A 21,458-nucleotide genomic window follows, 5' to 3' on the forward strand; every position below is an offset into this window, starting at 1 on the left:
CGCCAACTTCTTCTTCTTGTTTATTAAATCAGCTGACTTCTTGCAAGTTTTTACAAATTGCTGTTCGATAACAATCTGCAAATTTTTTGCTTCGAGAGAGTAAAAATGGTGGAGAGAGGTTACTGAGAACTTGCTGAGTATTTGCAAGTACTTTTCACTTGCGAGGTTATCGTACAGACCTATAATTTCTGGAATTAGGGTCAGTTACAGCCAAACTATTGAGAGTTGAACCAAGCAACCTTTCGCAAAAAATTCCAAATAATGTGCTCAGCAATTCTTCAGAACATTCTGAAACTGTAAATACTTATTTCATGTTGTTTAGGCGGGATTTCATATCGTACTTTTTACAAAACCTATTTCAAACAACATTCACAAAGGCTGTTTATTCTCATATTTGAAATTTCAATGTATTGTTGATATATTTTTCAAATTGTCGTTGAAAGACTTCAGGAGTTCTTCTGTTACCTACAGAGGACCTTAAGAGTTAATTTCATGTCTATACAAGACCTCAATAGGTCTTCTGTTGCCTATATAAGACATCACGAGTTCTTCTGTTGTCTATAGAAGGCCTCAAGGGGTCTTCTGCTGTTATAGAAGACCTCAAAATGTTTTCTGTTGTTTATAGAAGACCTCCGCTTGCCAAACACCAGTAAACAACACTCGTAAATAGAGGTTATTCGTTAATGGTGCGATAACATAGTGTTAAGCTGTTCACTTATAAAATGAAACCCTTCATAAAATACTTATTTTTTACATTCAATTTTATTTATTTTCGTCATCTTTATAAAAAATATACAAAAATACATTAACAATAGTTTTTGTTTTTCTTAAATCTAATAAAGCAAAATAATTCCACATTGTCCTTACAAAAGCTAAGCGAATCTTATAAAAGTACTAATAAAATTGTCATTAACAAATCAAAAAAATAAAAATACACAAATTAACATAACAAATCTCTTTCCACGCACACCCCGCCTATGACACGGAATCTATCATGGATTTTTGTTCTTCTCTTTTCTGCTTTACGACTACCATTTCCTGTTCCGCCGGTGCTTGGTAGCCTGTCTTTGGTAAATATTGTCTCTTTTTGGATGCTGGACGCAAGACAATATGAGCCACACAAGTACAGATCGCCAATATGGAGAAATACATAAAGCTGCGGCGACCTCCCAAGGTCTTTAGGGCCCAACCACCAATCAAAGAGCCAATACTAAAACCCAGTCCATCATCCATGCCAGCAATAAGACCCTGAATTGTCGCAGAAGTGCCAGGCGGAGCCACCTCCGATGCATAGGATACAATTACGGAGTAACACAAAGCATAAGTACATCCTTGGAAGAATAATTCCACTCCTACCAGATACCAAGGATTTGGTATCCATGAAATTAAAGCCAAGCGCACAGCATAGAAAAAGAAGCACATACTCATACAATGGACATAGCCCAATTTCTTAATGATCTTTCCGCTGTAAAAGAAGAAAGGCACTTCACCAGCCAAACATTCAGCTGCCACAACACAACCTTCGATGAGTTTAATTTGGTCCATGAAACCGGTTTCAGCTGCAACCTCTTCCACATGCCAAAACAAGAAGAATATGATAAAGGAATCAATGATACCAGCAATTGTGGCAAATACCAAAAAGGTGGCAACTGAGGGTTGCTTGATGCACTGCCAAACATCTTTGGTGATGGATTCGGAGGAGGATAACTTCGGTAACTTCAGTTTCGAAACACTTAACAAATCAAATCCACTAAAAATTAACATAATCACTAAAGCTGGAGTAAAACTTTTCACCGTATCCACAGTCCAGAGATCAACAACAACTCCAGCTATCAACGCGGTCAAACCAAAACCAATTGTACCCCAAACACGTTGATTTCCATATTTGTATTCTGCGGCATCACCCAACATATCAAAGCAGATGGCATCCGAAATGGAATTGGTGACATTGAAACCGATTGTACCACAGCACATGAATATGACAAATATCCAGAATGTGGCCGAACGATATAGGGCAGAGGAATCTACTGGATTGGCTTCAGGTGTGCAGGTACCATTGAAGGTAAGAGAAGTGTTTTGCGTTGCTACACTGGTTGTAATGTTGTCCAAGCATATGTGATATTGTTTATAATTTGAGGTTAGATTGAATTTACTGATTGATGGATTCAAGGTGTCCACAAAATAGGCGGGAAATGTAAAATTGCTGTTGTTGTTGTCCACGCAAAAGGTTTTTGTGATTGAGTTGTTTGAATTTGAAATTGTTAATAGCTGAAATGAAAAGGGAACAAATTTAATTTAGTGATTTTTTTATTTAAAGTAAAAATATTTTTTATCAGCGTTTGCAGGAATTTAATCAGAGAAAACTGTTTAATTTTCTATAGGCAGAAGTCCTCTGGAAATTTTCCATAGAGAGAATACCTCCTAAGATCTTCTATAAAGAGGTCATCTATAGACAGAAGGCCTCTTGAGAGGTCTCATCAATAGAGAGAAGACTTCTTGAGCTCCTGAAGTCCTCAATAGAGAGATCTTTTATATATAGAAAGTTATTTGAGGTATTCCATAGACAGAAGACCTTTTGGGATATTCTATAGAATGAAGACTTTTTGATTTACTCTATTGACAAAAGACCTCTGAAAGTATTTTCTAGATAGAAGACATCTTGAGTTCGTTTAGAGGTGGGAGACCTCAAGGGATCTCTTGTTGCCCATAGAGGACCTCAAGAGGTTTTCTATTGTATATAGAGGACCTCGAGAGGTCTTCTGTTGTCAATGGAGGAACTCAAGAAGTCTTCTGTTGCCCATAGAGGACGTAAAGAGGTCATTTATTTTTTATTGAAGACCCCAAGCGGTCTTTTTTGTCTAGGAAGATTTCAAGAGGTCTTTTGTTGTCCATAGCGACCTCAAGAGGACTTTTTTGTCAATAGAGGATCTCAAGAGGACTTCTATTGTTTATAGAAGACCTCAAGCGGTCTTATGTTGTCTATAAAGACCTCAAGAGGTCTTTCCTTGTCCATAGAGGATCTTAAGAGGTCTTCTGTTTTCCGTAGAGGACCTCAAGAGGTTTTCTATTGTCAATAGAGGACCTCAAGAGGTCTTCTGTTGTTATAGAAGACCTCAAGCGGTCTTCCGTGGTTTATAGAGGACTTCAAGAGGTCCTCTTTTGCCCATAGCGGACCTTAAGAGGTCTTCTGTTTCCCATAACGGAACTCAAGAGGTCCTTCGTTGTCCATAGAGGACCTCAAGAGGTTTTTCTATTGTCAATAGAGGACCTTAAAACATCTTTGGTTGTCAATAGAGGATCTTAAGAGGTCTTCTCTTGTTAATAGAGGACCACAGGTTTCTGTTGTCTATAGAAAACCTCATGTGGTCTTCGATGGTCTATAGAGGACCTCAAGCAGTCTCCTGTTGTCTATAGAAGACCTCAAGAGGTCTTCTGTTGCTCATAGCGGACCTCAAGAGGTCTTCCGTCGTCAATAGAGGGTCTTCCATTGTTTATAGAAGACCTCAAGCGGTCTTATGTTGTCTAGAAAGACCTCAAGAGGTCTTTTGTTGTCCATAGAGGACCTCAAGAGGTTTTCTATTGTCAATAGAGGACCTCAAAAGATCTTTGGTTGTCAATAGAGGATCTTAAGAGGTCTTCTCTTGTTAATAGAGGACCACAGGAGGGTCTTCTGTTGTCTATAGAAGACCTCATGTGGTCTTCCATGGTCTATAGAGGACCTCAAGAGGTCTTCTGTTGCCCATAGCGGGCCTCAAGAGGTCTTCTGTTGCTCATAGCGGACCTCAATAGGCCTTCCGTCGTCAATATACGGTCTTCCATTATTTATAGAAGACCTCAAATGTTGTCTATAAAGACCTCAAGAGGTCTTTCATTGTCCATAGAGGATCTCAAGAGGTCTTCTGTTTTCCATAGATAACCTCAAGAGGTTTTCTATTGTCAATAGAGTACCTCAAAAGGTCTTCGTTTGCCAATGGAGGACATCAAGAGGTCTTCTGTTGTTATAGAAGACCTCAAGCGGTCTTCCGTGGTTTATAGAGGACCTCAAAAAGTCTTCGTTTGTCAATAGTGGACCTCAAGATGTCTTTCGTTGTCCATAGAGGATCTCAAGAGGTTTTCTATTGTCAATAGAGGACCTCAAGAGGTCTTCTGATGTCAATGGAGGACCTAAAAAAGGGTTTTTACGGTCCATAGAGGACCTCAAGAGATCTTCTGCTGTACATAGAGGACGTCAAGAGGTCGTCTATTGGCCATAGAGGACCGCAAAAGGTCATCTGTTGTCAATAGAGCCCAGCTTTCCTCAGAGGACCTCAAGAGGTCGTCTATGGTTTATAGAAGACCTCTGGCGGGGTTATGTTGTCTAAAAAGATATCAAGAGGTCTTTTGTTTCCATAGAGGACCTCAAGAGGTTTTCTATTGTGAAGATCTCAAGCGGTCTCCTGTTGTCTATAGAAGACCTCAAGAGGTCTTCTGTTGCTCATAGCGGACCTCAAGAGGTCTTCCGTCGTCAATATAGGGTCTTCAATTATTTATAGAAGACCTCAAATGGTCTTATGTTGTCTATAAAGACCTCAAGAGGTCTTTCATTGTCCATAGAGGATCTCAAGAGGTCTTCTGTTTTCCATAGACAACCTCAAGAGGTTTTCTATTGTCAATAGAGTATCTCAAAAGGTCTTCGTTTGTCAATAGAGGACCTCAAGAGGTCTTCTGTTGTTATAGAAGACCTCAAGCGGTCTTCCGTGGTTTATAGAGGACCTCAAAAGGTCTTCGTTTGTCAATAGTGGACCTTAAGAGGTCTTCTGTTGCCCATAACGGACCTCAAGAGGTCTTTCGTTTTCCGTAGAGAATCTCAAGAGGTTTTCTATTGTCATTAGAGGATCTCAAGAGGTCTTCTGTTGTTATAGAAGACCTCAAGCGGTCTTATGTTGTCTAGAAAGACCTCAAGAGGTCTTTTGTTGTCCATAGAGGACCTCAAGAGGTTTTCTATTGTCAATAGAGGACCTCAAAAGATCTTTGGTTGTCAATAGAGGATCTTAAGAGGTCTTCTCTTGTTAATAGAGGACCACAGGAGGGTCTTCTGTTGTCTATAGAAGACCTCATGTGGTCTTCCATGGTCTATAGAGGACCTCAAGAGGTCTTCTGTTGCCCATAGCGGGCCTCAAGAGGTCTTCTGTTGCTCATAGCGGACCTCAATAGGCCTTCCGTCGTCAATATACGGTCTTCCATTATTTATAGAAGACCTCAAATGTTGTCTATAAAGACCTCAAGAGGTCTTTCATTGTCCATAGAGGATCTCAAGAGGTCTTCTGTTTTCCATAGATAACCTCAAGAGGTTTTCTATTGTCAATAGAGTACCTCAAAAGGTCTTCGTTTGCCAATGGAGGGCATCAAGAGGTCTTCTGTTGTTATAGAAGACCTCAAGCGGTCTTCCGTGGTTTATAGAGGACCTCAAAAAGTCTTCGTTTGTCAATAGTGGACCTCAAGATGTCTTTCGTTGTCCATAGAGGATCTCAAAAGGTTTTCTATTGTCAATAGAGGACCTCAAGAGGACTTCTGAAGTCAATAGAGGACCTCAAAAAGGGTTTTTATGGTCCATGGAGGACCTCAAGAGATCTTCTGCTGTACATAGAGGTCGTCTATTGTCCACAGATGACCGCAAAAGGTCATCTGTTGTCAATAGACGCCCAGCTTTCCTCAGAGGACCCCAAGAGGTCGTCTATGGTTTATAGAAGACCTCAGGCGGTCTTATGTTGTCTAAAAAGATATCAAGAGTTCTTTTGTTGTCCATAGAGGACCTCAAGAGGTTTTCTATTGTCAATAGAGGACCTCAGGCGGTCTCCTGTTGTCCATAGAAGACCTCAAGAGGTCTTCAGTTGTCACTAGAGGACCTCAAAAGGTTTTCTGTTGTCAATAGAGGACCTCAAGTGGTCTTCTGTTGTTTTACAAGATCTCAAGCGGTCTCCTGTTGTCTATAGAAGACCTCAAGTGGTCGTCTTTTTTCTATGTAAACCACATGTGGTCTTCCGTTATCTATGGAAACTTCAAGAGGTCTTCTGTTGCCAATGGAAAACCTCAAGAGGTCTTCTGTTGTCTATATCAGACCTCAAGCAGTCTTCTGTTGTCTATAGAAGACCTCAATCGGTCTCCTGTTGTATATAGAAGATCTCAAGTGGTCGTCTGTTGTCTATGGAAACCACAAGTAGTCTTTTTTTATCTATGGAAACCTTAAGAGGTCTTCTATAGACAACAGAAGACCACTTGAGATCTTATATATACAACAGGCGACGCTTGAGATGTTACATAGAGAACAGAAGCCCTCTTGAAGTCTTTTAAAGGCAAGAGAACACCTTTTCAAGTCTTATATAGACAACAGAAGAACTCTTGGGGTCTTCTTTAGGTCCGCATTAGGTCTTCCATAGATTACAGAATACCTTTTAAGGTTTCCATAGATAACAGAAGACGACTTGTGGTTTCCATAGACAACAGACGACCACTTGAGATCTTCTGTAGACAACAGAATACTTCTTTAGGTCTTCCATAGACAACAGAAGACCGCTTGCGGTTTCCATAGACAACAGAAAACCTCTTAAAGTTTCCATAGACAACAAAAGACCATTTTAGGTCTTCTGTATTTAACAGTAGACCACTTGAGGTCTTCTTTAAGGAGCAGAAGACCGCTTGAGGTCCTCCATAGGCAACAGAATACCTATAGTGGACATCAGAAGACCTTTTAAAATCCTCCATATACTAATGGAAGGCCACAAGAGATCTTCTTTTGTCTATAGAAGACCTCAAGAAGTTTTCTGCACAAAGAGAAGGTGTTCTGTCTATTGAACACCTCTAGAGGGATATCTCAAGAGGAATTCTTTTCGATATTTCGTTCAACGCTTCTAGTCCATCTTTATTTGAAGGCGTTTGAATGACAATAAGATCGTATTTATCATCAGACTGTTAAGTCTTCTTTGTCCACCCAGGTTAGTTATCACTCACACAAGCCCTATGTTTGCGATTATTAAATGTCATAAAAAAATGTATATCTCAACAATGAATATCGAATTTGCAACTAATAAAAACTTTTATTTAAAGATAATTAAGACCTCAATAATGGTGCGATTCTGATTGTTGCCAACATTATTTGCCCTGTCTGAATACCCCTTCTCTCTCACCTCTTGTTAAATATAAACAGTTTTACTTTTTATTTTAATATCAACAACTTGACTAGCTGATGGATGTTCTGATAAGATATTCTTAACGGCCGATCAATAAACAAAAAAGCTGTCAAACTTAGTGTTAACAGTTAACAATTTTTGTGTTATTAACTTAAAACTCATTTTATAATCTGCAGACAGTGAGCATTTCACTCTCACAAAGACTTACCTCTTCACTACAGTGATTTATACTCTTCATATCCATGGTGACATTTCGTATTGAATCCAATTGTGTCGGGTCGGGAATTTGTGGTATAAAATAGAAGGCGGCATAGGATAGGGTCATGCCCACAATCAGCGAGATGAATATAAGTTTACGAAAATGCTATAAAAAGAAAAGAGAAGGGATATATGTTTATTATGTGAGGGAAAACAATAAAAGAATATCAAGGAAGCTGGATTGAACAGTGTAACAGAGTAAGAGGGAGTTATGGAACGAGATTTGCAGGGGACGGCTTAAATGTCGTTTAGGGGCAGCTCTCGGATCGGGCTGAAATTTTTACAGTAGATAGCCCTTGGCATCCTGAATAAAACGATATATAATTTTTTGGGGGAAGTCCATACTTCCCGAGTTATGGGTCTTGACATTTCGGAAATTTCGTACTTTAACACCTTTATGTTGTTTATAGGCACCTCTCGGATCGAGTGGAAATTTTTGTAGTATATAGCCCTTGGCACCCTGAATACAACGATATATAATTCTTCGGGGGGAAGTCCATAGTTCCCGAGATATGGGTCTTGACATTTCGGAAATTTCGAACTTTAACACCTTTAGTTTGATTATGGGCACCTCTCCGATCGGGCTGGAATTTTTACAATAGATAGCCCTTGTCACCCTGAATACAACGATATATAGTTCTCAGGCCGGAAATCTATACTTCCCGAGATATGGGTCTTGACATTATACAATTCTAACGTGGGAAATATGGGCATCGTTTTAAAGCTTATGAAGAGAGCCCGCTTTTGTCTCTGTCCATAGGGGAAAGTCTTAAATCCCCGGCCGAAGGCCAGCTAAGTAAGAACACTTTCAATTTAAATGAAAGTTTTGATCGCGTAAGTATGAATTATCTATTTTTTATTATGTGGATGTCAAGACCCATATCTCGGGAATTATGCACTCCCCCGGCGAGCTATATACCGTTGTATTCACTGTAAAAATTTCAGCCCGATCCAAGAGTTGCCCATAAACAACCTAAAAGTCTTAAGGTACAAAATTTCCCAAATGTCAAGACCCTTATGGACTTCCCCCGGAAAATTATATATCGTTAGGATCAGGGTCCCAAGGGCTACCTATGGTAAAAATTTCGGACCGATCCGAGATGTGCTCCTAAACGACACTTGTTCCCATGTGACTTTCAAAGATTTTGTTTATCGATATCGTTAAGAAAAGAAAAACCAAAGAAAAATACAAAAACTCTAATCTGAAAACAGAAAGGAAAATGGGAACGTATTACCTCTGTAAACGAAAATAGAATGTTAAATGACCAAAAAATTGCTGATTACCCACTATATTCCCAAATCCATAGGTAATGGAATCAGTATAAAGACAACTCGTAGATTACACATTCATTTCTTCTGGACACAACATGCTCCGTGTTAACAATAATGTATTCTGGAATCAATAAATCATAGAATATCTGCATTACCACCATTTTTTAACTTTTCGTTCCAGAAAAATGCGTAGTCTTCGAATTGTCTGTATTGGCTGATGCCATACCTATGGGTTTGGGAATATAGTGGGTAATAATTGTGTATTTTTTTTTTATTTTTTTTTTGGAATGTAAAACCATTTTCGATTACAAAGGTAATACGTTCCCATTTCCCATTGGGTAGTTTGTGAGAGCTGCTGCAGAGAGGTAGAGTTCTATAGTCCCCTCAAACTGACAATTATCGCAAGGAAATGCCTAATGTAAGTAGATTTACATTAGACAGTTTTCCTTGCGGTAATCGTCATATTGCCAATGAGAAAGGTTGTTGATAGACAAAGGATTCCCATATGCCTCACATCTCTCTCATCAACAAACTTACAATTGCCGTAAGGAAAATTGCCTAATGTATTTCTGGACTAAATTTGAACTTTGTTTTTCTTTTTCTTGATCGCACTGATATAAGGCAAGTTGTATATCTTTCCACTGTGCCCCTCTCCACTCCTGCTTCTCCTCCAGCCCCTTTCCAAAAACTTACCGAAAAATAATCAGCAATAAAACCAAACATGGGCTTGGCAATAACATACATTACAGGTAATATGCAGGTTATATAGCCCATGACTTCCGGGGCTATACCAATCTGTTTTCCAATAACCGATAACTGGGGTAAAATGGGACCCATGGCTGCAATTGAAAGGAAAATAATTAATAACTAATAAAATAACGTATATAAGATGCATTACTTACCCGCCATAAAAAAGAAAAAGTGGGCCTTTATTGGCAACAAACGCTTATTGATCACGGCCATTGCTTTGATTATTTTCGGTCTTGGGGGCGGGGGAGTCCTTAAAATTGTATATCACAGCTTTTTTAATAGTTCGATGTTAAAAAAATCACTTTGTTGTTCCTTTAGAATGTCTATTGTTTTTATGAAAATCTCTCACGTTTTAAATTCGCATTGCGTTTTCATTTAGTTTTCCTCCAAACCATTGGAGGTTATTGCTTGCTTGCTAACAACTAAACAACTACCTGGTGTATAGGCATGATGTTTGCCGATATCTTTTCCGCTCCTCTCTTCCACACACTCTAGCTCTCTTTTTGTGGGTTTTCTTCCTCCTCATCCAAAGAGCTGTGAGCTGCACGGGTTTTGCTTGTTGCTTGTAATCTTTTCTAAAGGAGAAAATACCAGATAAGCCAGCCGCTATAGTTGTTGCTGGTCTTGCGGCCCGCTTGTTTACGATCTTGACAAGTTTTTGGTATTGTTATGATTGTCGATTTTATGACGTTTAGTTTGAGAGCCGCCAAGCAGAGTCATCAAATGCTATTGTTTGTTTGCCCTGCCATCATCGTCGTTTGTTGGGTGTTAGCAATTAGCTTGCTTGGGTTCTGATCTAGCTATGATCGCTGTTGCTCTAGGTGGTACGCTCTCAATTTTTACTTTATGGGGGTGTTAATATTGCCGCTGTTGTCGTTTGTTTTTGCACTGAAATTGATAAGAAAATGAGAAATTTTATATCAACGATTTGCAATAAAAATAACAAATATGGGTTGATAATAAAGCGAGCGCAAACATGATGAAATGCTAATGACTCCTTAGACGATTTTTTGCAAACTTTACTGCATTTGAAGTCACAGTGTTTTGAGGAGAAAAAACTAACAACTAGTTAACATCTTTAAGTTCTCCTTTGGATGGAAACACGCATTAGGTCTGTTCGGTAACAAACATGTTCTGTAATAGCAAACTGAGAAGTACTTGCAAGAACTTGCAAATACTTTTTACTTCCAAAGTTATCGAATGTGGCCTATTGTATCCCGATCTTGTTTAGATAAAATCCTAAAGGGTAGTTTTGTCGTTATTCATGTTACTCTGTGCCCTATCTTGATGTCCCTGCTATCAAGAATATCAACAGCTGCTCTACTGAATTTGCGATGTATTACTATATTTTGGGGTTTTCTTTACTTGGGTACTAATGGGTACTTTACACGATATGTATTTTACATATGGGTTGTCACTTTTTATATACAAAATGTATACGCAAAGTGACAACCCATATGTAAAATACATATCGTGTAAAGTACCCATAAGTCTGGATGTGGATATTACAGCAGCTTGTAGGTAGCACACATTTAATTTGTTAGTGCGATTAGCGAGAGATAAAGGGAATCTTTTTCATCTGGTTGAGATTAGTACTTATAGATAAGAAAGTAGTTAATATGTACAATCGCGCATGAACAACTCCCAACTTTTATTTGGTTCATACCTTGACATTACGAGAATCATTCATCATTCAGGCTTGTTTGTGCTCGCTTTAGTCAAATGTATTTGTTTAGGTTAGGTCCTAACCACATTTATTTATGAATCTTCAACTATGCGTAAGTTGTGATAATGCAATCCTAATGCTATCTCTTCCTAATCATCTCTCTTTCTCTCCCTCTCCTTGTCTATCTATGTCACATTCTCATAAATAATATTTTTCACACTTCTCTATACCCTCTTTATGTAGACTAATAAGGTTATATACTTGTAATCAGGGCCCAAGGGCTTGACAAAAGTAGACATGACAAAGAGATGGGGGAATGGGGTCTAAAAATGGATTTTTTTTCCTAATCCTACCCTTAGTCTTTGTGCTATAGACCCTTACTGAAAGGAAGGGTGCTTCCATAGACCCTTTCTGAAACAAAAGGGTGCTCCTATAAAACAATTTCTGAAATAAAGGGTGCTTCTACAGGGCCTTTTCTGAAAGAAAGGCTGGTTCTTTAGCACTTTTTTGAAAGGAAGGATGCTCCTATGGACTTTCGGAAAGAAAAAGTGCTCCTATAGACCCTTTCTGAAAGAAAGGGTGCTTCTATAGCACCTTTATAAAAAGGGGGACTTCTATAGCACCTTTATAAAAAGGGGGCTTCTATAGCACCTTTCTGAAAGAAAGGGTGCTTCTATAGCATCTTTCTGAAAGAAAGGGTGCTTATTTAGCACTTCTCTGTAAGAAAGAAAACTCCTACAGACCCTTTCTGAAAGAAAGGGTGCTCCTATAGATCCTTTCTGAATGAAAGGGTGCTCCTATAGACCCTTTCTGAATGAAGGGGTGCTCCTATATACGCTTTCTAAAAGAAAGGGTGCTCCTGTATACGCTTTCTAAAAGAAAGGGTGCTCCTATATACGCTTTCTAAAAGAAAGGGTGCTCCTATAGACTTTTTCTGAAAGAAAGGGTGCTCCTATAGACTTTTTCTGAAAGAAAGGGTGCTCCTATAGACTTTTTCTGAAAGAAAGGGTGCTTCTATGGACCCTTTCTTAAAGAAAGGGTGCTCCTAAAGACCCTTTCTGACAGAAAGAGTGCTCCTATTGAACGTTTCTGAAAGAAAGGGTGCTCCTATAGATCCTTTCTGAAAGAAAAGGCGCTCCTATAGATCCTTTCTGAAAGAAAGGGTGCGTCTATAGCACCTTTCTGAAAGAAAGGGTGCTTCTATAGCACCTTTCTGAAAGAATGGGTGCTTCTATAGCACCTTTCTGAAAGAAAGGGTGCTTCTATAGCACCTTTCTGAAAGAAAGGGTGCTTCTATAGCACCTTTCTGAAAGAAAGGGTGCTCCTATTGATCCTCTCTGAAAGAAAGGGTGCTCCTATTGATCCTCTCTGAAAGAAAGGGTGCTCCTATAGACCTTTTCTGAAAGAAAGAGTGCTGCTATAGACCCTTTCTGAAAGAAAGGGTGCTCCTATAGACCTTTTCTGAAAGAAAGAGTGCTGCTATAGACCCTTTCTGAAAGAAAGGGTGCTCCTATAGACCCTTTCTGAAAGAAAGGGTGCTTCTGTAGCATCTTTATAAAAAGGGGGCTTCTATAGCACCTTTCTGAAAGAAAGGGTGCTTCTATAGCATCTTTCTGAAAGAAAGGGTGCTTATTTAGCATCTTTCTGAAAGAAAGGGTGCTTATTTAGCACTTCTCTGTAAGAAAGAAAACTCCTACAGACCCTTTCTGAAAGAAAGGGTGCTCCTATAGATCCTTTCTGAATGAAAGGGTGCTCCTATAGACCCTTTCTGAATGAAGGGGTGCTCCTATATACGCTTTCTAAAAGAAAGGGTGCTCCTATATACGCTTTCTAAAAGAAAGGGTGCTCCTATATACGCTTTCTAAAAGAAAGGGTGCTCCTATAGACTTTTTCTGAAAGAAAGGGTGCTCCTATAGACTTTTTCTGAAAGAAAGGGTGCTTCTATGGACCCTTTCTTAAAGAAAGGGTGCTTCTATGGACCCTTTCTTAAAGAAAGGGTGCTCCTAAAGACCCTTTCTGACAGAAAGAGTGCTCCTATTGAACGTTTATGAAAGAAAGGGTGCTCCTATAGATCCTTTCTGAAAGAAAAGGCGCTCCTATAGATCCTTTCTGAAAGAAAGGGTGCGTCTATAGCACCTTTCTGAAAGAAAGGGTGCTTCTATAGCACCTTTCTGAAAGAAAGGGTGCTTCTATAGCACCTTTCTGAAAGAAAGGGTGCTTCTATAGCACCTTTCTGAAAGAAAGGGTGCTTCTATAGCACCTTTCTGAAAGAAAGGGTGCTCCTATTGATCCTCTCTGAAAGAAAGGGTGCTTCTATAGCACCTTTCTGAAAGAAAGGGTGCTCCTATTGATCCTCTCTGAAAGAAAGGGTGCTCCTATTGATCCTCTCTGAAAGAAAGGGTGCTCCTATTGATCCTCTCTGAAAGAAAGGGTGCTCTATTGATCCTCCCTGAAAGAAAGGGTGCTCCTATAGACCTTTTCTGAAAGAAAGAGTGCTGCTATAGACCCTTTCTGAAAGAAAGGGTGCTCCTATAGACCCTTTCTGAGAGAAAGGGTGCTCCTATAGACCCTTTCTGAGAGAAAGGGTGCTTCAATAGATCCCTTCCGAAAAAAAGTGTGCTCCTACAGACCATTTCTGAAAGAAAGTGTGCTCCTATAGACCATTTCTGAAAGAAAGGGTGCTCCTATAGACCTTTTCTGAAAGAAAGAGTGCTGCTATAGACCCTTTCTGAAAGAAAGGGTGCTCCTATAGACCTTTTCTGAAAGAAAGAGTGCTGCTATAGACCCTTTCTGAAAGAAAGGGTGCTCCTATAGACCCTTTCTGAGAGAAAGGGTGCTCCTATAGACCCTTTCTGAGAGAAAGGGTGCTTCAATAGATCCCTTCCGAAAAAAAGTGTGCTCCTACAGACCATTTCTGAAAGAAAGTGTGCTCCTATAGACCATTTCTGAAAGAAAGGGTGCTCCTATAGACCCTTTCTAAAAGAAAGGGTGCTCCTATAGACACATTCTAAAAGAAAGGGTGCTCCTATAGACACATTCTAAAAGAAAGGGTGCTCCTATAGACACATTCTAAAAGAAAGGGTGCTCCTATAGACACATTCTAAAAGAAAGGGTGCTCCTATAGACCCTTTTCTGAAAGAAAGGGTGCTTCTATAGACCTTTTCTGAAAGAAAGGGTGCTTCTATAGACCTTTTCTGAAAGAAAGGGTGCTTCTATAGACCTTTTCTGAAAGAAAGGGTGCTTCTATAGACCTTTTCTGAAAGAAAGGGTGCTTCTATAGACCTTTTCTGAAAGAAAAGGTGCTTCTATAGACCTTTTCTGAAAGAAAGGGTGCTTCTATAGACCTTTTCTGAAAGAAAGGGTGCTTCTATAGACCTTTTCTGAAAGAAAGGGTGCTTCTATAGACCTTTTCTGAAAGAAAGGGTGCTTCTATAGACCTTTTCTGAAAGAAAGGGTGCTTCTATAGACCTTTTCTGAAAGAAAGGGTGCTTCTATAGACCTTTTCTGAAAGAAAGGGTGCTTCTATAGACCTTTTCTGAAAGAAAGGGTGCTTCTATAGACCTTTTCTGAAAGAAAGGGTGCTTCTATAGACCTTTTCTGAAAGAAAGGGTGCTTCTATAGACCTTTTCTGAAAGAAAGGGTGCTTCTATAGACCTTTTCTGAAAGAAAGGGTGCTTCTATAGACCTTTTCTGAAAGAAAGGGTGCTTCTATAGACCATTTTCTGAAAGAAAGGGTGCTCCTATAGACTTTTTCTGAAAGAAAGGGTGCTCCTATAGACTTTTTCTGAAAGAAAGGGTGCTTCTATGGACCCTTTCTTAAAGAAAGGGTGCTCCTAAAGACCCTTTCTGACAGAAAGAGTGCTCCTATTGAACGTTTCTGAAAGAAAGGGTGCTCCTATAGATCCTTTCTGAAAGAAAAGGCGCTCCTATAGATCCTTTCTGAAAGAAAGGGTGCGTCTATAGCACCTTTCTGAAAGAAAGGGTGCTTCTATAGCACCTTTCTGAAAGAATGGGTGCTTCTATAGCACCTTTCTGAAAGAAAGGGTGCTTCTATAGCACCTTTCTGAAAGAAAGGGTGCTTCTATAGCACCTTTCTGAAAGAAAGGGTGCTCCTATTGATCCTCTCTGAAAGAAAGGGTGCTCCTATTGATCCTCTCTGAAAGAAAGGGTGCTCCTATAGACCTTTTCTGAAAGAAAGAGTGCTGCTATAGACCCTTTCTGAAAGAAAGGGTGCTCCTATAGACCTTTTCTGAAAGAAAGAGTGCTGCTATAGACCCTTTCTGAAAGAAAGGGTGCTCCTATAGACCCTTTCTGAAAGAAAGGGTGCTTCTATAGCATCTTTATAAAAAGGGGGCTTCTATAGCACCTTTCTGAAAGAAAGGGTGCTTCTATAGCATCTTTCTGAAAGAAAGGGTGCTTATTTAGCATCTTTCTGAAAGAAAGGGTGCTTATTTAGCATCTTTCTGAAAGAAAGGGTGCTTATTTAGCATCTTTCTGAAAGAAAGGGTGCTTATTTAGCACTTCTCTGTAAGAAAGAAAACTCCTACAGACCCTTTCTGAAAGAAAGGGTGCTCCTATAGATCCTTTCTGAATGAAAGGGTGCTCCTATAGACCCTTTCTGAATGAAGGGGTGCTCCTATATACGCTTTCTAAAAGAAAGGGTGCTCCTATATACGCTTTCTAAAAGAAAGGGTGCTCCTATAGACTTTTTCTGAAAGAAAGGGTGCTCCTATAGACTTTTTCTGAAAGAAAGGGTGCTTCTATGGACCCTTTCTTAAAGAAAGGGTGCTTCTATGGACCCTTTCTTAAAGAAAGGGTGCTCCTAAAGACCCTTTCTGACAGAAAGAGTGCTCCTATTGAACGTTTATGAAAGAAAGGGTGCTCCTATAGATCCTTTCTGAAAGAAAAGGCGCTCCTATAGATCCTTTCTGAAAGAAAGGGTGCGTCTATAGCACCTTTCTGAAAGAAAGGGTGCTTCTATAGCACCTTTCTGAAAGAAAGGGTGCTTCTATAGCACCTTTCTGAAAGAAAGGGTGCTTCTATAGCACCTTTCTGAAAGAAAGGGTGCTCCTATTGATCCTCTCTGAAAGAAAGGGTGCTTCTATAGCACCTTTCTGAAAGAAAGGGTGCTCCTATTGATCCTCTCTGAAAGAAAGGGTGCTCCTATTGATCCTCTCTGAAAGAAAGGGTGCTCCTATTGATCCTCTCTGAAAGAAAGGGTGCTCTATTGATCCTCTCTGAAAGAAAGGGTGCTCCTATAGACCTTTTCTGAAAGAAAGAGTGCTGCTATAGACCCTTTCTGAAAGAAAGGGTGCTCCTATAGACCCTTTCTGAGAGAAAGGGTGCTCCTATAGACCCTTTCTGAGAGAAAGGGTGCTTCAATAGATCCCTTCCGAAAAAAAGTGTGCTCCTACAGACCATTTCTGAAAGAAAGTGTGCTCCTATAGACCATTTCTGAAAGAAAGGGTGCTCCTATAGACCCTTTCTAAAAGAAAGGGTGCTCCTATAGACACATTCTAAAAGAAAGGGTGCTCCTATAGACACATTCTAAAAGAAAGGGTGCTCCTATAGACACATTCTAAAAGAAAGGGTGCTCCTATAGACACATTCTAAAAGAAAGGGTGCTCCTATAGACCCTTTTCTGAAAGAAAGGGTGCTTCTATAGACCTTTTCTGAAAGAAAGGGTGCTTCTATAGACCTTTTCTGAAAGAAAGGGTGCTTCTATAGACCTTTTCTGAAAGAAAGGGTGCTTCTATAGACCTTTTCTGAAAGAAAGGGTGCTTCTATAGACCTTTTCTGAAAGAAAAGGTGCTTCTATAGACCTTTTCTGAAAGAAAGGGTGCTTCTATAGACCTTTTCTGAAAGAAAGGGTGCTTCTATAGACCTTTTCTGAAAGAAAGGGTGCTTCTATAGACCTTTTCTGAAAGAAAGGGTGCTTCTATAGACCTTTTCTGAAAGAAAGGGTGCTTCTATAGACCTTTTCTGAAAGAAAGGGTGCTTCTATAGACCTTTTCTGAAAGAAAGGGTGCTTCTATAGACCTTTTCTGAAAGAAAGGGTGCTTCTATAGACCTTTTCTGAAAGAAAGGGTGCTTCTATAGACCTTTTCTGAAAGAAAGGGTGCTTCTATAGACCTTTTCTGAAAGAAAGGGTGCTTCTATAGACCTTTTCTGAAAGAAAGGGTGCTTCTATAGACCTTTTCTGAAAGAAAGGGTGCTTCTATAGACCATTTTCTGAAAGAAAGGGTGCTTCTATAGACCTTTTCTGAAAGAAAGGGTGCTTCTATAGACCTTTTCTGAAAGAAAGGGTGCTTCTATAGACCTTTTCTGAAAGAAAGGGTGCTTCTATAGACCTTTTCTGAAAGAAAGGGTGCTTCTATAGACCTTTTCTGAAAGAAAGGGTGCTTCTATAGACCTTTTCTGAAAGAAAGGGTGCTTCTATAGACCTTTTCTGAAAGAAAGGGTGCTTCTATAGACCTTTTCTGAAAGAAAGGGTGCTTCTATAGACCTTTTCTGAAAGAAAGGGTGCTTCTATAGACCTTTTCTGAAAGAAAGGGTGCTTCTATAGACCTTTTCTGAAAGAAAGGGTGCTTCTATAGACCTTTTCTGAAAGAAAGGGTGCTTCTATAGACCTTTTCTGAAAGAAAGGGTGCTTCTATAGACCTTTTCTGAAAGAAAGGGTGCTTCTATAGACCTTTTCTGAAAGAAAGGGTGCTTCTATAGACCTTTTCTGAAAGAAAGGGTGCTTCTATAGACCTTTTCTGAAAGAAAGGGTGCTTCTATAGACCTTTTCTGAAAGAAAGGGTGCTTCTATAGACCTTTTCTGAAAGAAAGGGTGCTTCTATAGACCTTTTCTGAAAGAAAGGGTGCTTCTATAGACCTTTTCTGAAAGAAAGGGTGCTTCTATAGACCTTTTCTGAAAGAAAGGGTGCTTCTATAGACCTTTTCTGAAAGAAAGGGTGCTTCTATAGACCTTTTCTGAAAGAAAGGGTGCTCCTATAGACTCTTTCTGAAAGAAAGGGTGCTCCTATAGACTCTTTCTGAAAGAAAGGGTGCTCCTATAGACACATACTAAAAGAAAGGGTGCTCCTATAGACACATTCTAAAAGAAAGGGTGCTCCTATAGACCCTTTCTGAAAGAAAGGGTGCTCCTATAGATCCCTTCTGAAAGAAAGAGTGTTCCTATATACCCTTTCTGAAAGAAAGGGTGCTCCTATAGATCCCTTCTGAAAGAAAGGGTGCTCCTATAGACACATTCTAAAAGAAAGGGTGCTCCTATAGACCCTTTCTGAAAGAAAGGGTGCTTCTGTAGACCTTTTCTGAAAGAAAGGGTGCTTCTATAGACCTTTTCTGAAAGAAAGGGTGCTTCTATAGACCTTTTCTGAAAGAAAGGGTGCTTCTATAGACCTTTTCTGAAAGAAAGGGTGCTTCTATAGACCTTTTCTGAAAGAAAGGGTGCTTCTATAGACCTTTTCTGAAAGAAAGGGTGCTTCTATAGACCTTTTCTGAAAGAAAGGGTGCATCTATAGACCTTTTCTGAAAGAAAGGGTGCTTCTATAGACCTTTTCTGAAAGAAAGGGTGCTTCTATAGACCTTTTCTGAAAGAAAGGGTGCTCCTATAGACTCTTTCTGAAAGAAAGGGTGCTCCTATAGACTCTTTCTGAAAGAAAGGGTGCTTCTATAGACCTTTTCTGAAAGAAAGGGTGCTTCTATAGACCTTTTCTGAAAGAAAGGGTGCTTCTATAGACCTTTTCTGAAAGAAAGGGTGCTCCTATAGACTCTTTCTGAAAGAAAGGGTGCTCCTATAGACTCTTTCTGAAAGAAAGGGTGCTCCTATAGACTCTTTCTGAAAGAAAGGGTGCTCCAAGGACCCTTTCTGAAAGAAAGGGTGCTCCTGTAGACCCCTTCTGAAAGCAAGGGTGCTCCTGTAGACCCCTTCTGAAAGCAAGGGTGCTCCTATAGACCCCTTCTGAAAGCAAGGGTGCTCCTATAGACCCTTTCTGAAAGAAAGGGTACTCCTATGGACCCTTTCTGAAAGAAAGGGTGCTCCTATAGATCCCTTCTGAAAGAAAGGGTGCTCCTATAGATCCCTTCTGAAAGAAAGAGTGTTCCTATATACCCTTTCTGAAAGAAAGGGTGCTCCTATAGATCCCTTCTGAAAGAAAGGGTGCTCCTATAGACACATTCTAAAAGAAAGGGTGCTCCTATAGACACATTCTAAAAGAAAGGGTGCTCCTATAGACACATTCTAAAAGAAAGGGTGCTCCTGCAGACCCTTTCTGAAAGAAAGGCCGCTTCTAAAGCACCTTTCTAAAGGAAAGGGGGCTTCTATAGCTCCTTTCTGAAAGAAAGTGTGCTTCTATAGCATCTTGCTAAAAGAATGGGTTCTCCTGTAGACACAAAACATTGTTCCACAACATCCCATACGGGACAAGGGAGACTTCTCTCATATCAATGAGTGCACCCCGATTCATATTAGCTCAATGATATGGGACCTACTGTTTATCGCCGAGTCCGAACGGCGTGTCTAAAGACACCACTTGTAGAGAAGTTTTACAAGGCTGAAATACTCAGGAAATGTCGCCACCATTACTGAGGGGTATTTTGCCACCGTTGAAAAATGTTTGATGTTGCCTGGCCGGGGAATCGAACCACCGACCTTCTGTGTGAAAGGCGGGCGTGCATACCATTGCACCACGGTGGCACCCGGGTTCTCCTGTAGACCCTTTCTGAAAAAAGAAAGCTCGCTATAGACCCTTTCTGAAAGAAAAGGTGCTCCTACAGACTCTTTGCGAAAGAAAGAAAGCTCCTATATTCCCTTTCTGAAGGAAAGGGTACTCCTACCCAGCAAAATGTTCGATGACAGATCATGAGTTGAATCATAGGTGCAAGTGACTTGTCATAGGTGCAAATTTAGGTGAATCACCGATGAAATTTACAAGGGAGTGACACCTGATTTCACCTGTTCATTGTCATGGCATTTCGCACCAGTTCATTGTCATGACATTTTGCACCAGTTCATTGTCACGGCATTTTGCACCAGTTCATTGTAACGGCATTTTGCACCAGTTCATTGTCATGACATTTTGCACCAGTTCATTGTCATGGCATTTTGCACCAGTTCATTGTCACGGCATCTTGCACCAGTTCATTGTCATAGCATCTTGCACCGGTTCATTGTCATGGCTTCTTGCACCAGTTCATTGTCATGGCTTCTTGCACCAGTTCATCGTCATGGCTTCTTGCACCAATGCTTTGGATCCGGATTTTTGCCAATCAGAAATAAAATTCGCAATACAATTATGTAATTTGTTGAATTAATAAGAATACAATGCGCAGATGATTTGTATCGCCAGATGTTATTTTTCTTTATTTTGTATGTAATTTTCAAAATTATATATTATATTAATCTGCAATATCATATTTATCTCTTCCGATGGCTGCAAGATACTTCTTTCAACTTGGGGGTTCCGTTTTTCTAATATTCGATAAATTATGTGTCAATCTCTGAACCAAGCTCATCGTTTGGGAAATCTAGTATAAATTTGAATTCTGTTATTTTATTTCAAAAAAAAAAGCTTATCCTGTAATAGTTACCACGTTATGGTCTCTTTTATACTTATTTTACCGATCTCCTACTTTGCTTCTCTCACTTTGCATGCCATGCTTGTGATATCGTGATCTTTCCATTGGAGTTTTGTTCCCTCGGGTCGCATAACGTCAAATGGCTCGTATTCATATGCCGGTGGCATCTTTATCCATCCTGTTAACATGGCCCAACCAACCCAATAATTGCAGCTCGATATGTTTTACTATATCGGTGTTGGTCGGCTGGGGAAGCTCGTGGTTTATAGACCGGGTCTTTTTCATACTTCTTTTTAATATCCACAAAACGAAACAGGTTTCCAAACACAAAATATATTTTTCTTTTGTTTTATATAAATTTACATTGTATTTTTAATTAAAATATATAAATTTTGCCACTATCGACCACTTTCATCTGACTTTTATTTTCATTTTAACAATTACTTTTGCAAGTACACAATTATTCGGGTATATGAGTATTTGATAATTTATTATGCGGTTACTTATCAATTTATTTGAACTCATGATAATATTGTGACAAAGATCGGATCTTTCACGACTTCAATTGCACTCATGAAAATTCGATGAAAAAGATCGGATCTTTCATGACTTCGATTGCACTCATGAAAATTCGATGAAAAAGATCGGACCTTTCACGACTTCAATTGCACTCATGAAAATTCGATGAAAAAGATGGGATCTTTCACGACTCCTTTCGCACTCATGCAAAAGAACCAGTGAAGTCATGATTTCACATGGAATCA

The 21,458-nt window shown here is 39.6% G+C and overlaps 1 protein-coding gene across 3 annotated transcripts in view; it reads right to left on the reverse strand.

Moving 5' to 3' along the window:
• Nucleotides 1-746: 746 nt before the first annotated feature.
• Nucleotides 747-21,458, reverse strand: part of LOC141406826 (major facilitator superfamily domain-containing protein 6) — a 76,930-nt gene continuing 56,218 nt past the window's right edge. For all 3 annotated transcript variants that reach the window (XM_073992881.1, XM_073992879.1, XM_073992880.1), the window contains exons 2-5: nt 9,599-10,334; nt 9,390-9,535; nt 7,375-7,530; nt 747-2,268 (exon numbers count right to left, since the gene is read on the reverse strand). In XM_073992881.1, coding sequence (XP_073848982.1) covers nt 976-2,268; nt 7,375-7,530; nt 9,390-9,535; nt 9,599-9,659 — 1,656 coding nt within the window. In that variant the 5' untranslated portion in view covers nt 9,660-10,334 and the 3' untranslated portion in view covers nt 747-975. The remainder of the gene's footprint in view (nt 2,269-7,374; nt 7,531-9,389; nt 9,536-9,598; nt 10,335-21,458) is intronic.

Source organism: Musca autumnalis, unplaced genomic scaffold, assembly GCF_047663935.1.
Source record: "Musca autumnalis isolate F117 unplaced genomic scaffold, ASM4766393v1 scaffold_5, whole genome shotgun sequence".
Lineage (NCBI taxonomy): Eukaryota > Metazoa > Arthropoda > Insecta > Diptera > Muscidae > Musca > Musca autumnalis.